Raw genomic sequence first — 15,732 nt, forward strand, 5'->3', positions numbered from 1 at the left:
CAATGAAAGGTTCGGATCACATCTAAGCCTTATGATTTACTCCAGTAAGTATTCACATTTGCACACAGTACGCTGCACGGCCTTCCTTTCTTTGCACCGCTGCACCCATACCCCCACTCCTGTGCCACACACATGGCAAACATCAAGACAGCTCAAATATCCTATCTTCCAGCAAGTCTTCCCTGTATGTACAATACACACACACATACATGCACGCACACAATTGTAGTCTCTCTTTCCTTTATGCTACCACTACCTCGTGAGAGGCCACAGAATGAAAAGGGCAAGGGAGGTATAAAGACTTGGGTTTGAATCGTGGCCTCTCATCTCACCTCTTGAGCCTCAGTTTCTCACTTGTGACAGGAGGGAAATATTTAATTTGGATGTCTAATCAGTTTATGGGGATTAGAAACAATGCATATCAAGTGCTTAGCACCTACGAAGTGCTCAATAAATAGCGACTGTACCACATCACCTAGGAGCCCTCAGAGTACTGAATTACAGAGTTCTTTGCAGGTCTCCGGCGCTAGACTGAGAGCTGCCTGAGGTCAGCCGCGGAGCCAACCCGCAAAGCCTCAGGGCCGGCAGGCGCAGGAGTGGGGCGGGGCTGGCCGGGCCCAGAGGGACGCGGCTCGGATTCCCGGGGGAAGGCCAAGCGGGGCGGACCCCATCTCCAGGAAGTGACGCCATGGGAACCAGCGGCGCAAGAGCCGGGGCCAGTCGGAGCAGGGCGCGCGCAGCATGGCGGAAGCGGAAGGGAGTTCTCCTTTCTTGTTGCCGCCGCCGCCGCCGCCACCCCCGCCCGGGATGGCGGAAGTGGAGGCGCCGACGGCGGCCGAGAAGGACATGAAGCAGTACCACGGCTCTGGCGGCGTCGCCATGGACGTGGAACGGAGCCGTTTCCCGTACTGCGTTGTGTGGACGCCCATCCCGGTGCTCACGTGAGTCTCCTCCGGCATCCACCTGGGGACGAAGAGGGCCCAGGGAGCGCCTGAGTCCGCACGGCGGGCCCGGGCTAGCCTCCGGCCCCGACACGCAGCAAGCCTTTTCCTCGGGTCTGGCCCGCACGCCTCGCCAAGTCACCGAACCCCGCCGTCCATGCGGTGCCAGTTTCTGCAGACGGTTGGGTCACGCTCCCTGCTCTCAATACACCTGGTGTAGTCGGGGAGAAAGAGAAGAGAGTTGTAAGCCAGCAGGGAGGGGCAAGTGGCTGAGAGGCGGAAGCTATGAGTGCAGAAGAGGGAGCCCCTCATTGGATCTGAGGAGACAGTTTTATTCATTCACTGATTTATTAACTCATTGAGCAAATGCTTATTGGTCGCTTGCTATATTTAAGACATTCTGCTGGGTCTGGGAGCAAGAATGGGAGTTTGGTTGGCACCATACGACATCCTGGGATGTCAACATTGAAAGGGCCCCCAGAGATCTGAGAGTCCAACTCTTTGTCTCACGTGCCGTCTCAGTTGCAAAGTGGGTTTAGATTCCAGCTTGTCTGCCTCCCAGACCAAAGTTCTTTCTATAACATCAGTCTTTGTCAGGGGAGAAGCAGGTGCTCTGGTATTGCTTGCCTCCTTTTGGGAGGAGCTCTCAAATGAGAGAGGTGGTTTGCCCTCCTGCTTAAGCCTTGACAGCTGATAAATGTAACCCCTCCTCACCGTGCTGGACAGTTTGCCAAGCTCTTAAACACCCATTATCTCAGAATTTCATATCCATTTTCTTTTTCTTTTCTTTTTTTTTTTTTTTTTTTTTTGAGACAGAGTCTCTCTCTGTCGCCAAGCTCCAGGTCGGAGTGCAGTGGTGCGGTCTTGGCTCACTGCAACCTCTGTCTCTCGGGTTCAAGCAATTCTGCCTCAGCCTTCCTCCTAGCTGGGACTGCAGGCATCTGCCAACACGCCCAGCTAATGTTTGTATTTTAGTAGAGACGGGGTTTCACCATGTTGGCCAGAATGGTCTCCATCTCTTGACCTCGTGATCGACTGCCTCGGCCTCCCAAAGTGCTGTCATAACCATTTTCTAAGGTAGGTTATCTTCTCAGATGGTGAAGCGGAGCTGCTTGTAGCATTAAATGTCTTGATCAGGTTCGCACCCCAGTAAGCAAAGGCATGAAGAACTCAAGTCTTCTGATCTAACTTGCTCTTTGCACTACATCTTATCCACTCTTACCTGATGGGACAGCTTGTTCCCCTATCAACAATAGCCAAGTGGTGGTTTGGAGAAGGGATCATTTAGGGCCTTAGGTGTTGCCTATTCTAAAATGACCATAGTTTTTGAATTATGTTAAAATACTTGAATTATTTTGTGTTTTCAAATACTTACACATATAAGAGCATCAAAATCTGTTCTTTAAAAATAAAATCTTGGGCCGGACCTGGTGGCTCGTGCCTGTAATCCCAGCACTTTGGGAGGCAGAGGTGGGTGGATCAGGAGTTCAAGACCAGTGTGGCCAACATGGTGAAACCCTGTCTCTACTAAAATTTAAAAAATTAGCTGAGCATAGTGGTGCATGCCTGTAATCCCAGCTACTCCAGAAGCTGAGGCAGGAGAATCACTTGAACCTGGGAAGTGGAGTTTGTAGTGAGCCAGGATTGCACCACTGCACTCCAGTCTGGGCAACACGGTGAGACTCTGCCTCAAAAAAAAAAAAAAATTAATTAAAAATAAATAAATAATGAAATAAACTCTTAAGAAAATGTGTACATTCATTCAGTGTTCTTTTAACACATGTGCTAAGTGATCCCTGTGTTCCAGATAGTTCTAGATGATGCAGTACAGTGATGAATAAAGCAGACATGGTCTTTACACTTTTGAGAGTTTAAGTTACGATGGAAGTAGCTAGACAGTAAACAAACTAATAAAAGAGCACCTGATAGTGATTAGTGCTGTGACGAAAATAAACTATTAATGTGAAAGTAATAAGGAGGAATACTCAGAAAATGTATTTGTTTTCTTAAAACCTGTCTGGTGATCCTAAAATCTCTTTGGCCTTTCTTATTCTCAAAAACACCATTTGTGGCATGGTCCTCTGTAGAGAATGGTAGCAGCGTGAGGTGGAGACACCACAATCCTTGGTCTACTGGGTCAAAAGCATAGCCCATTTCTATTCAGATCTGTGTGCAGGTGTTCATAAGACCAAGATGAATAAGACACTGTGTTCCTGTCAAAGGGTTCATGTCCCCTTCTGTATTAGTCGGTTCTTGCACTAATACTTGAGACTGGGTAATGAAAAAAAGAAAAAAGGTTTAATTGGCTCATGCTTCTGCAGGATATACAGGAAGCATAGCGGCTTCTGCTTCTGGGGAGACCTCAGGAAGCTTCCAGTTGTGGTGTAAGGCAAATCGGGAGCGAGGCATCTCACATGGCGGGAGCAGGAGCACGACGGAGTGAAGGGGGAGATGCCAGAACCAGATCTTGGGAAAATTCACTAACACGAGCATAGCACCAAGGGGATGGTGCCAAACCATTTATGTGAAAGCCATCCTTCTGATCCCACCACCAGGCCTCACCTGCAATGTGAGAACTGTACAGGAGATTTGGTGGGGACAGATCCAAACCATGTCACTTCTAAAGGACTCACCTCCGAGCCGGGCGTGGTGGCTCACGCCTGTAATCCTAGCACTTTGGGAGGCTGAGGTGGGTGGATCACCTGAGGTCAGGAGTTCAAGACCAGCCTGGCCATCATGGTGAAACCCCATCTTTTTTAAAAAAAAAAAAAAAAAAGGACTCACCTCCAGTAGGAGGGAGAGAAAGGTTAATTAGCCATCGTAGTATTACTGTATAGTGATCATTGTGAGCTAGGCATAGATGTGGCACAAAGAACTGTCACCTGTCTTTGGAGGAGAGATCAGAGGAGGAAATGGAACCCAACAATCTGTCTACCCCTCAGAGATGTTGGTAATTCTGCATGAAAAACCAGTTTAATAGCCGCTGCGTCTAATAAAAACAGCTAAGATTAGATGCTTACTCTGTCCTAAACATTGTATGTTCTCTCAATCCTTACATCAGGCTATTAAAATAGGTACTGTTGTCCCCATTTTATAGATGAGGAGATAAGGCTTAGAAGCCAGCGTGGGGCTTTTTTGCTGAATTAGCCTATCTTCCCAGATTGAGCTCCAGGGTTAGTGAGTCATGTATTCATTTAGTAAATTTTTTTTTTTTTTTTTTTTGAGACGGAGTTTCGCTCTTGTTACCCAGGCTGGAGTGCAATGGCGCAATCTCGGCTCACCGCAACCTCCACCTCCTGGGTTCAAGCAATTCTCCTGCCTCACCCTCCCGAGTAGCTGGGACTACAGGCATGCACCACCATGCCCAGCTAATTTTTGTATTTTTGGTAGAGACGGGGTTTCACCATGTTGATCAGGATGGTCTCGATCTCTTGACCTCGTGATCCACCCGCCTCAGCCTCCCAAAGGGCTGGGATTATAGACGTGAGCCACCGCACCCGGCCTTCATTTAGTAAATCTTTATAAATCACCTATTATGTACCAGATCCTGAATAGAAGGTAGTCCATAAAGTAGCTCTGGAGGCTGCCTTCGTGGTGCTTCCAGGCTGACAAACCACTTTGAGGGTTTTTTCTCCAGGGTTCCAGCCTTTACTCTGATTTCCATCAGCAGTTGCCAGCACAGCTGTGGTGTGTGGAATCCTGGTGGAACCTGGACTTCCTCCCAGGTAGATGAAAGGAATGGGGGCAGAGATGGTGAGGGGAGGACAGACCTGAGATCAGGATGAGCTACTTTCCTATAATCCTGAGTGTCCATCCCGCGGCCTATGGATTTTCTGCAACTTATTCTATGTTAGTGCAGTCAGTCAGATAGTGCTTATGTATTGAATACCTCAAGATGACAACATTGAGCAGCTGTCAAGCAGAAGGCAGGGTCGTAGGCACTGTGTAAGTCTATCCATTTAATTTCTCACAATAGCTCCCCTTTTAGGTAATTTTTACTATCCACAGAGAGATGGGATTGAGTAATTTACCCAAAACAAAGGCAAGCCTCAACCCAGATGATAACTGAGCCTGACTTCTCTCTTGGGGTTTGTTTGTGATTTTAAATTTTAATTTTTCTAGATGGAGTTTCACTTTTGTTGCTCAGGCTGGAGTGCAATGGCACGATCTTGGCTCACCACAACCTCTGCCTCCCAGGTTCAAGCGATTCTCCTGGCTCAGCCTCCCAAGTAGCTAGGATTACAGGCATGTGCCACCATGCCTGGCTAATTTTGTATTTTTAGGATAGACAGGGGTTCTCCATGTTGGTCAGGCTGGTCTCAAACTCCTAACCTCAGGTGATCCACCCGCCTTGGCCTCCCAAAGTGCTGGGATTACAGGTGTGAGCTACCGCACCTAGCCTATTTTTATTATTAGTATTATTATTTTTTGAGACAAGGTCTTGCTCTTGTCACCCAGGCTGGAGTGCAATGGCATGATCTCGGCTCGCTGCAACCTCCATCTCCCAGGTTCAAATGATTCACCTGCCTCAGCCTCCTAAGTAGCTGGGATTACAGGTGCCTGCCACCACACCTGGCTAATTTTTTTTTTTTTTAATTTTTAGTAGAGATAGAGTTTTGCCATGTTGGCCAGGCTGGCCTTGAATTCCTGACCTCATGATCTGCCTGCCTCAGCCTCCCAAAGTGCTGGGATTAGAGGCATGAGCCACCGTGCCTGGCCCCATTCATTGTTTAGTCAACAAATATTTATTGAGTTGCAGCTGTATGCCAGGCACTGCCATAATAAACAAGACAAAAATGCTTGCTCTCTGGGAGCTTATGTTCTAGTGGAGAGACAGCATGTGAGTAACCTAGATAATTTTGGATAGTAGCAGATACTATGAGGAAAGAAAAACATTGTAGTGGGATCTGGGATTGGGTGGCTGCACTGGAAGACACCATTCAGGCAAGACCCCTGAAGTTGACAGTGAGACTGAGGCCTAATCAGTGAGGAGTCAGCTGTGCCATGCTCTCGGGGAAGAATGTTCCAGAGAGAGAAAATGACAAATACAGAGAAAGCATGGGGTGGGAGGATTGGGATGTTTGAGGAACCACAAGCAGGCATTGTAGCTAGAGAGGGGAGTGAAATGAGGTTCAAGGGATGATTAGCGCCACACTGTTGGAAGAAGTTTGAACTGTATTATAAGTGCAGTAGGAAGCCATTCATGGGTGTTGAGCAGGGGGATGATGGAATCTGAAGTCAGTTCTCAAAAGACCACTCTGGCCCTACCATCCTCTTAAGTGCTCAGGCCGTAGACCTGGAAGACCCCATCTTGTCATAAACTCTCTATCCATGTGCGTCTCACCACCCTGCCCGATACTCTAGTCAGGACCTCTGTCATCTCTTGCCAGTGGTACAGCAGTAGCCCCTGAACTGGCCTCTCCCTCTTTCATTCTTCCAGACACATGCCACACTTTCCTGTCTATTCTTTCAGACACATGCCACACTTTCCGGGCAGATCACTTGAGGTTGGGAGTTTGAGACCAGTCTGGCCAACATGACGAAAACCCTTCTCTACTAAAAACAACTCTGTGATGTTGTTTTCTGCCTGTTGATGTTCTGTCCTTTCACAGGTCAAGGTTTGGGAGGCTGAGGTGGGCAGATCACAAGGTCAGGAGTTCAAGACCAGTCTGACCAATATGGTGAAACCCGGTTTCTACTAAAAATACAAAAATTAGCTGGGCGTGATAGCACGTGCCTGTAATCCCAGCAACTCAGGAGGCTGAGGCAAGAGAATTGCTTGAACTGGGACCCAGGAGGAGGAGGAGGTTGCAGTGAGCCAAGATCGTGCCACAGCACTCCAGCCTGGGCTACAGAGTGAGACTCCATCTCAAAAAGAAAAAAAAGTACACATTTCAATGAGTTTTGGCAAATGTTTCCCAGGGATGAGGCCAAAGAGGGTTCCAAAAGTGAAACTGCTGAGACTAGAGTTTAGTACCAAACTGTTTTCCAAAATGGTAGAAACAGGCCAGGCATGGTGGCTCATGCTTATAATCCCAGCACTTTGGGAGGCCGAGGCGGGCAGATCACTTGAGGTCAGGAGTTTGAGACCAGCCTGGCCAACATGATGAAACCTCTTCTCTATAAAAATATAAAAATTAGCTGGGTGTGGTGGTGGATACCTATAATTCTAGCTACTCATTTGAGACCAGCCTAGCCCACATGGTGAAACCCCGTCTCTACTAAAAATACAAAAAAATTATCTGGGCGTGGTGGTGGGCGCCTGTAATCCCAGCTACTTGGGAGGCTGAAGCAGGAGAATTGCTTGAACCTAGGAGGTGAAGGTTGCAATGAGCTGAGATGGCACCACTGCACTCCAGCCTGGTGACAGAGCAAGACTCCGTATCAAAAAAAAAAAAAAAAGTCCCCTCTTCTGTGAAGTCTTTACTGATTCCACACCAACCCCCTGTAACTGCTTCCTTGAACTGCATCTCTGGAGTTGCACCTGGCTAGGGGTGCACAACTGCACCCCTAGCCAGGTGCTTTGTGCTTGTGCCCAGGCAGCACTGAGACCAGGACCTGGCCGCTGGCCCTGTGAATCCTTAAACTGGATCAGTGTCTCCAGCACCCAGGTCCTGTAGGGCCATGGTTCTCAGAATGCAGACAGGTCTGGGGTTTCTATGTGTGGCATATTGGGGTGCATCTAGACTTCTTGTTGTTTTTTAATGCCCATGACTTTTTAAAAAATGAACTTTTGGCCGGGTGTATTGGCTCATGCCTGTAATCTCAACACTTTGGGAGGCCAAGGTGGTCAGATCACCTGAGGTCAGGAATTCAAGACCAGCCTGACCAACATGGTGAAACCCCATCTCTATTAAAAATACAAAATAAGCCAGGTGTGTTGGTGCGTGCCTGTAATCCCTGCTACTTGGGAGGCTGAGGCAGGAGAATCGCTTGAACCCAGGAGGTAGAGGTTGTGGTGAGCCGAGATCACGTCATTGCACTCCAGCCTGGACAACAAGAGCGAAACTTCAAAAAAAAGAAGAACTTTTATTTCCTGGCATTCACCATGCTTCTGTTCCAGTTTCTACCCTTACACGTACTGTTTCTTCATTTCCTCAGGGAAACCTTTCATGAACTCCCCCACCCAGACTGGCGTCATGTCTGCCCACCTGTTTTTTGTTTGTTTGTTTGTTTGTTTGTTTTGTTTGTTTGTTTTTGAGACGGAGTTTCACTTTTGTTACCCAGGCTGGAGTGCAATGGTGTGATCTTCGGCTCACCACAACTTCCGCCTCCTGGGTTCAGGCAATTCTCCTGCTTCAACCTGAGTAGCTGGGATTACAGGCATGCGCCACCATGCCCAGCTAATGTTTTGTATTTTTAGTAGAGACAGGGTTTCACCATGTTGACCAGGATGGTCTCGATCTATTGACCTCGTGATCCACCCACCTCGGCCTCCCAAAGTGCTGGGATTACAGGCTTGAGCCACCGCGCCCAGCCTGTTTTGTTTTTTTTTTTTTAACTTTCTTATTGAGGTATAACTTATGTACCAAAAGGTGCACAAATCTCAAGTATACAGCTGAGAGAATTTTTGCATATTCACACACTCATGGAACCACCACTCAGACAGGACAGAAAGCATTGCCAAGACCCAGAGGACTCCCTTGTGCTCTCCCAGTCAGTTTTACCGCAGATACCACCCGCTGTGGACCTCTAGCCATAGTTTTGCCTTTTCTTGGACTTCTTATAAACAGAGTGCTATGTTATGTACTCTGTAAGATTTCCTTCACTCACCCTTATGTCTGTGAAAGCCTGTTGTGTAGCGGAAGCTACACTCTTTCATTGTTAAGTACTATTTCATTGTATAACTATACCACAGTTATTCATTGCACTTTTGTGGGACTTTTGGGTTATTTCTAGTTGTTTTTATCAGTGTTATTGAATTATAGTTTACATACAATAAAATGCATGCATTTTAAGAGTACAGTTCAGGCCAGGCGTCGTGGCCCAAGCCTGTAATCCCAGCACTTTGGGAGGCTGAGTCGGGCAGATCACGAGGTCAGGAGTTCAAGACCAGTCTGGACAACATGGTGAAACCCCATCTCTACTAAAAAATACAAAAATTAGCCAGGCGTGGTAGCATGTGCCTACAAACCCAGCTACTCAGGAGGCGGAGGCAAGAGAATTGCTTGAACCAGGACCCGGGAGGCAGAGGTTGCAGTGAGTGCAGCGAGCCAAGGTCATGCCACAGCACACCAGCCTGGGCTACAGAGTGAGACTCCGTCTCAAAAAGAAAAAAAAAAAGTACAGTTCAATGAGTTTTGGCAAATGTTTCCCAGGGGTGAGGGCAAAGAAGTTTCCAAAAGTGAAAGTGCTGAGGCATAGAGTATAGTGCCAAACTGTTTTCCAAAATGGTAGAAACAGGCCAGACGCGGTGGCTCACGCCTGTAATCCCAGCACTTTGGGAGGCCGAGGCCGGCAGATCACTTGAAGTCAGGAGTTTGAGACCAGCCAGGCCAACATGATGAAACCTTCTCTATAAAAATAGAAAAATTAGCTGGCTGTGGTGTTGGGTGCTTATAATCCTAGCTACTCAAGAGGGTGAGGCGGGAGAATCACTTGAACCTAGAAAGCAGAGGTTACAGTGAGCCAAGATTGTACCACTGCACTTCAGCCAGGGCGAGAGAGCGAGACTGCGTCTCGAAAGTGAAATGGTAGAAACAATTCATCCTCCCACCAGCAGTGAATAAGAGTTCTGGTTGCCCTTGGCCCTCACCTGCATCAGTGTTGCTGGTTTGAATTGTAGCCATCCCGGCGGGAGGCCATGGCATCCCATTGTGCTGTCAGTTTGCAGTTGCTCTTGTTGTGCTTCCCCAGCCCTCTGGACCACCCTAATGGCCACTTACCACACAACGTAATAGTCACATGCTTCCACAGTGGATGAAGTGTCCCAGCGTCTGACTGGCTGAAAGATCCCCTAAGCTCTGTCCCTTCCCTGTCCTTTTCCTCACAGGTGGTTTTTCCCCATCATCGGGCACATGGGCATCTGCACATCCACAGGAGTCATTCGGGACTTCGCAGGCCCCTACTTTGTCTCGGTGAGTCCCGATTGTGCTCCCCTGGAGGGTTCCAAGGTTTAAGTGGAAGGCTGTCCTGTCTTGCCTGCAGGCAGGCTTCCTGTCTCCCCAGACCAAGCAGAATGAAGATAACCCACAGTCCTGGCCCTGGCCCTCTGCCCCTCCCTCACCAGTGTTTGACCCCTTTCCCCCTTCTCTTGCCTCCAGGACAGGCCGGGAGGGCAGTGTGGCCAGAAGGATTCTTAAGTAACTGACCCAGCCCTTTGTCCCCACCCCTGGGGTACCAAGACATGGGTAGGGATTAGAGGCAAGAGTGGAGAGTCAGACCATCCAGGAACCACATCTCTGGACCTTCAGAAGGTGGGAGTCAAGGTGGGGGGACAGGGGAGGCTGATCCGGTTCCCTGGGTGTGGCCACGGAGAAGAGGGGGTGGGGCTTTAGAATGAACCAGCTGTGTTCTCTGGTCTGTTCCCTGGGGATGTGACCAAGACTGGTCCAGTGGGCTAGTCGCAGAGGAGCATGCATCATCCTGCTGTTCCCAGCTGTCAGAGGCTGGACTGAAGGGGTGTGGTAGCACCAACCTGTTTATATTAATAGTTGTCATGATCATCTTAACATGACAAAGGCCTGTCACTTTGCACTTAAAAATACTTTCACATCCATTACTTTTGTCATATATTTTTATGGTAATTAATCTTTGACCAGGTCTGTCAGCAGGGTCTCCCTGATCTGAACCCAGAGTCTGTCTCTGTGTAACTCCTGTACCCCAGGTCTAATTTGATGAGTCTAGGACTTCACTGCAGTGTCTCCCTCACAGGAAGCCCCTCTGGGCCCAGTGTCCCCTCCCTGCTCTGAATGCAGTCAGACTGCTGGGCACGGAGATGGGCTTCATATGGGCCACCACTGTTGAGTCGGAAGACCAGACCATGATGGAAACTTTCTGCTGCTCCTCAGAGATCAGAGAAGACTGATCACAAAACTTGGAGAAAATGAGGCCCAGAGAGAGCAAGAGAATTCCTGGGTGCCACACCGAGGGGCAGTGGCTGAATTGGGCAGTGGCTGAATTGGGCAGTGGCTGAATTGGGCAGTGGCAGCTGGAGCCCCAAGTCTTTGGTCTCTGATGCAGTGCTCTATGCACTTGTGCCACACTGCCTTCTTCCTGCAGAAAAGCCACTGGCTCTTTAAATGCTATGCCAGCCTTGGGGCAGGGCCCAGGCCCCACTTGTGACCACCCCTGACATTCCCTATTCTAAGTCACTGCACTTCAGCAGCCAACCCAGGTTTGTCCCCTGGCCTGAATATAAGTTCCTCACTGACCTCTGCTCTTGTCCCTCAACAGGAGGACAACATGGCCTTTGGAAAGCCTGCCAAGTAAGTGATGAACACCCATGTGACTGGCCCTAGAGGCAGGTTGCTGCTGCCCCAGCAGCCCAGGCCTTCTAGAGCACAGCAGGAGCCAGCATGCTGAGGATAGAGTACTGGGGGAGGGACAGCCAGGGTCCACCAGAGCATGGCAGCCCCATACAGAGCATCTACTGCACCAGCCCCTGGCTAGGACCTTTACTCATAGACCTTCTGGGCCTTGCCACAGCTCTTCAGGTTTGTGCTTTCAACTCTATGGCAGGGGTGAGGAAAGGAAAGGGACTTGGTCAGGGTCACACAGTTAGGAAGTGGCAGAACTGGGACTCACACTCAGGTCTATCTCCCTCCAGACTCACTTTCCTGCCCTTTGGGAGCAAGTGAGCTGTGGAAGGTAGAGGAGTGGCATTGTTTGGACCTCTGCTGGAAAGTGGTAGTTAGAGAGAATAAAAACAGTTAAGCCCGCTGGGAGCTATTGCTGGTTTGGTTTGGGATGTTTGGTCTTCATCTTTACAGCCTGGGTGCCCACTTCAGCTGTGGGCCTGGTGACGGTGCCTCAGTCATCAGTGTCCTCAGGTGACCTGTTGCCCAAGGCTGCACTGGAGGAAGGACTAGGCCGAGGAGGAGTTGGTTTCCCACACAGCCGAGATGCCCTGGAACAGAGCTTCCTCAGGCAGGTGGCAGTGTAGTCCAGGAGTCTCTGGGCCACCAGGTGTTCATTGCCAGGCTGCTTTTCAAGGACATTTTTAATGGCACCATTTTCCAAGCTGTAGCCCCTAAATGGCCCCATGGTCTCTAGACTCCTCCACCAAGCCATTTCCCTACACGGCAGCCAGGGGGCACCCAGACCTCCCAGCTCTCCCAGGCCTGAGACCCACCGGGCACTCTGTTGCTTGGAACAGCAGTTCTCACCCACCTTCAGGTTTATGGGCTTTAGTGCCATCAGCTTCCCTCTCATTCAGCCTGGCAAGCTACATGGGAGACTGGGGGAGAGTGCTTGCTGCTGAGTAAACTCCTCGTGTGATGTGGCCCCACCTGCATCGCCAGCCTCCGCTGCCAGCATTCCATTACCGTGTTTCTCCTTCCACAGTCGCCAGGAGGGCTCAATCACTTCTGTTCTGGGACACACTGCACAGTTTTATGCCTCTCACTTTAAGTTGTTCCCTCAGCTTGGAATTCACAACTCTTCTTTCTATGCCTGTCTAACCCTCTTCCTTCAGACCAGACCCAGGTGTCACCTCCAGGAAGCCTTCTCACACCCCTTCTTAGTCCGTTTTGGCTGCCATAACAAAATGTCATCGACTGGGTATTTTAGAAACAACAGAAATGTATCTCACAGTTCTGAAGACTGGACAATCCTAGTGCAGGTGCTGGTAGAGTCAGTGTCTAGCGAGGGCCTGAGGTGCCTTCCCACTGTGTCCCCAAATGGTGTAGGCGGTGAGAGGTCTCCCTCGGGCCTCTTTTATAAGGACACTGTTCCCATTCATGAGGGCTAATCACCCTCTTGGTCCTAATCACCCCATGACCTAATCACCTCCCAAAGGCCCCACCTCCTCATAACATCATCACCTTAGGGGGTAATATTTCAACATATGAACTTGACAGGGACACAGACTTTCAGAGCTTTCAGGATCCCCCGTGGCACCAAGCACCTCACCCTGTGTCACAGTTGTGTGCTACACAACACTTGCCCCAGATCTGGCTCCCTGCACACCTTGACACCCAGCTCGGGCCCAGGCACAGGGCAGGCCTCAAAGGTCATGCTTAGAGCCGAGGGCACAAGGGAGCTGAGCCAGCGTCCAGAGCCCTTTTCTCCCCCCAGGTACTGGAAGTTGGACCCTGCTCAGGTCTATGCTAGCGGGCCCAACGCATGGGACACGGCTGTGCACGACGCCTCCGAGGAGTACAAGCACCGCATGGTAGGTGGACTGGGGTGGCACCAGCACTCCCCAGGCGGGGACCAGGGAGGAGGCTCCCCAACAGCTTGGCCTGACTAGCCCTTCCGGTGCCTCCAGCACAATCTCTGCTGTGACAACTGCCACTCGCACGTGGCATTGGCCCTGAATCTGATGCGCTACAACAATAGCACCAACTGGAACATGGTGACACTCTGCTTCTTCTGCCTGCTCTATGGGAAGTACGTCAGGTGAGCTGCCCTCTTGCCCGCCCACCTACATGCTGCCCAGGGGCTGCTCTTCCAAGGATCCTAGAAAGACCATTCCTGACACCCTTCAGTCAGCTGGGACAGCTGGAATAGATGCCAGTTGGAGCCGTGGTGGCTCTAGAGTGGCGAGCTGAGGGCCTGGTGGAGAGGGAGGTGGCTGTGCTGGTCCAGCTCCACCTGGGCCCCAGGTGCAGCTCTGTCACCTGCCCGCTGTGAGACTGTGGGTGGCTGCCTTGGCCTCTCTGAGCAACAGCTGTCCTTGGTGAAATGCAGGCAATGATTCTGGCTCCTCAGGGAAGCTTCTACAGATTCCTGTGCTCCAGTGAAGCGAACAGATAGATCCTCACAGAATGACTGCCCCCACAGGTCCCTTCCCAGGCAGAGAGGTTGAGTGAGTCACCCACGGTCCCCACAGCATGGCCACAGCAGAGCCCAGACTCATGATCCAGCATAGGCTGGTACTGTTCTGGCCGCCTCTCCAAGCTTTCCTCTCAGCCATGTTCATCATTCAGAGCTTCTGAAAAGAAGACTTTTAGGGGTATTTTTAAGTCCTGCAGGGCTTTTAGAAGTCCCCTGAGAATAACTGGTCACACAGAGGTTGAATCCAGGCCCCTGGCTCCCAGCAGCTTGGCTGCAGCCACAACACTGCTGACCCTTGCTGGCCCCAAGGCCTCCCAGTAGTCCCCATTTTGAGGGCTGTGGCAGCAGGCACACGTGGCTTCCACACCCAAACTGCAGTTCCTGGTCCTCTTGCTGGAGACTTCACCCCAGAGGTGGGTGGCTATAGATAGAGCCAGTGAGGCCTAGAAACAGCGAGCATGTCTTCTATTCCCAACCAGTGAGGTGTCAGTAAATCTCCAACAGGAATGTGGAACAGCCCCTGCCCAGGACCATAGCTGCTGATCCCCCATAGTGGGCACCAGGCCCAGCCTGCTCCCTTGATTGGCCAAGTTTGGGGTGAGGGGGTGGGTACAGGGTTTTCCTTAGGGATTGCAGCCTCTTCGGGGTCTATGGGTGCACAGGGCTCTGGGCCCCACGCCTGCTCAATGGACCCCACCCACCTGTGCTCTCTCCTTTCTCTCTGTCAGCGTCGGGGCTTTCGTGAAGACCTGGCTGCCCTTCATCCTTCTCCTGGGCATCATCCTCACTGTCAGTCTGGTCTTTAACCTCCGGTGATGGCTGTCCATTGGCCCTGCACCCACCAAGGTCCTGAGGAAACAGCTGCCATTCCCTTTTGGTTCCAGATTTTTTTCTCCTCACCCCAGAAGGCAGGGTTGGGCCTGCTGTTGTGTACCGGGCGTTGGGGCTGGCAGGATGCAAGGGTTGAGGACCAGCATGAGGCGAAGTTTGCACCTCTCAGAAGCACCCTGTCCCTTCCTCCCCAGGCCTGTGACTCTGGCCCTGGAGGCCCTCTTTGTTCCTCTGTTGAAAGGCTTTGGCTTTCCTCTGTAGAGCTGCTCCCGTCACTCCCTGCTGGGCTCCTGCCTCAGCCTGGCACCCAGTACAGGGAGGGGAGGGCATTTAGGCTCACCTAACAAGGTGCCCTGGGACCAGAGCTGGATTGGGAGTCTGTCCTGCATTAGCTCTGGTCCCAGCATAGGGTGAGGTACACTTAGGAGTCTCTATAAGTGAAGCTGCCCTGGAGCCTTCCCCACTGGCCTCTAGAATGGTCCAGGGGGGCTGGCTGGGCCCCTGTGTCAGACTTCTGCTGGCAGCTACCCAGGGGACATGTGTGTCCATTTGACATCCTCCAGCCCATACAGCTCCCTCTTCACTCTCCCAGGGCCTCCCAGTATTGGGCCCATCTCCCTTTGCAGTTTGGAGCTGGAGAGGTGAGTAGAGGTGACAAGCGCCAGAGTGACCCTGTAGAGAGAGCAGTGTAGACAGCTCAGCCCCAGCCCCAGGTATGGGCCTCACACTGGTGATGGCTCCCCTGGGTCCAAGATATGCTGATGATGGCCCCCCCCCCCGGGTGGCCTGCCAGCACAACCAGTGCCATCAGGGAGCTGGAGGGGCTGTCCCCCACCTGACTCCAGCTCCTCCTTTTTTCTCATTGTCACCAAGGCCCTGTGCCACCTGCCTCGCACCCCTGCTCCTTGGATTCCTTTGGGAAGGGCTCCCTGGGCAGGACAATAAAGAGTTTTGGCTCCAGTTGCTGCCCTGCCATTGTTTTCTCCCTCTCTGGGCCCCCCTTACCCCTCAGCTCATAGTG

The 15,732-nt window shown here is 51.0% G+C and overlaps 1 protein-coding gene across 1 annotated transcript; it reads left to right on the top strand.

Moving 5' to 3' along the window:
• Window positions 1-693: 693 nt before the first annotated feature.
• On the top strand, window positions 694-15,672 carry TMEM222 (transmembrane protein 222). Its single transcript, XM_032301000.1, has 6 exons — window positions 694-941; window positions 9,934-10,018; window positions 11,337-11,368; window positions 13,179-13,275; window positions 13,372-13,502; window positions 14,609-15,672. The coding sequence occupies exons 1-6, from the start codon at window positions 742-744 to the stop codon at window positions 14,694-14,696; spliced, it is 633 nt and encodes a 210-aa protein (XP_032156891.1). The 5' UTR covers window positions 694-741; the 3' UTR covers window positions 14,697-15,672.
• The last annotated feature ends 60 nt before the right edge of the window (window positions 15,673-15,732 follow it).

Source organism: Sapajus apella, unplaced genomic scaffold, assembly GCF_009761245.1.
Source record: "Sapajus apella isolate SASKATOON/1434 unplaced genomic scaffold, GSC_monkey_1.0 scaffold43, whole genome shotgun sequence".
Classification (NCBI taxonomy): Eukaryota; Metazoa; Chordata; class Mammalia; order Primates; family Cebidae; genus Sapajus; species Sapajus apella.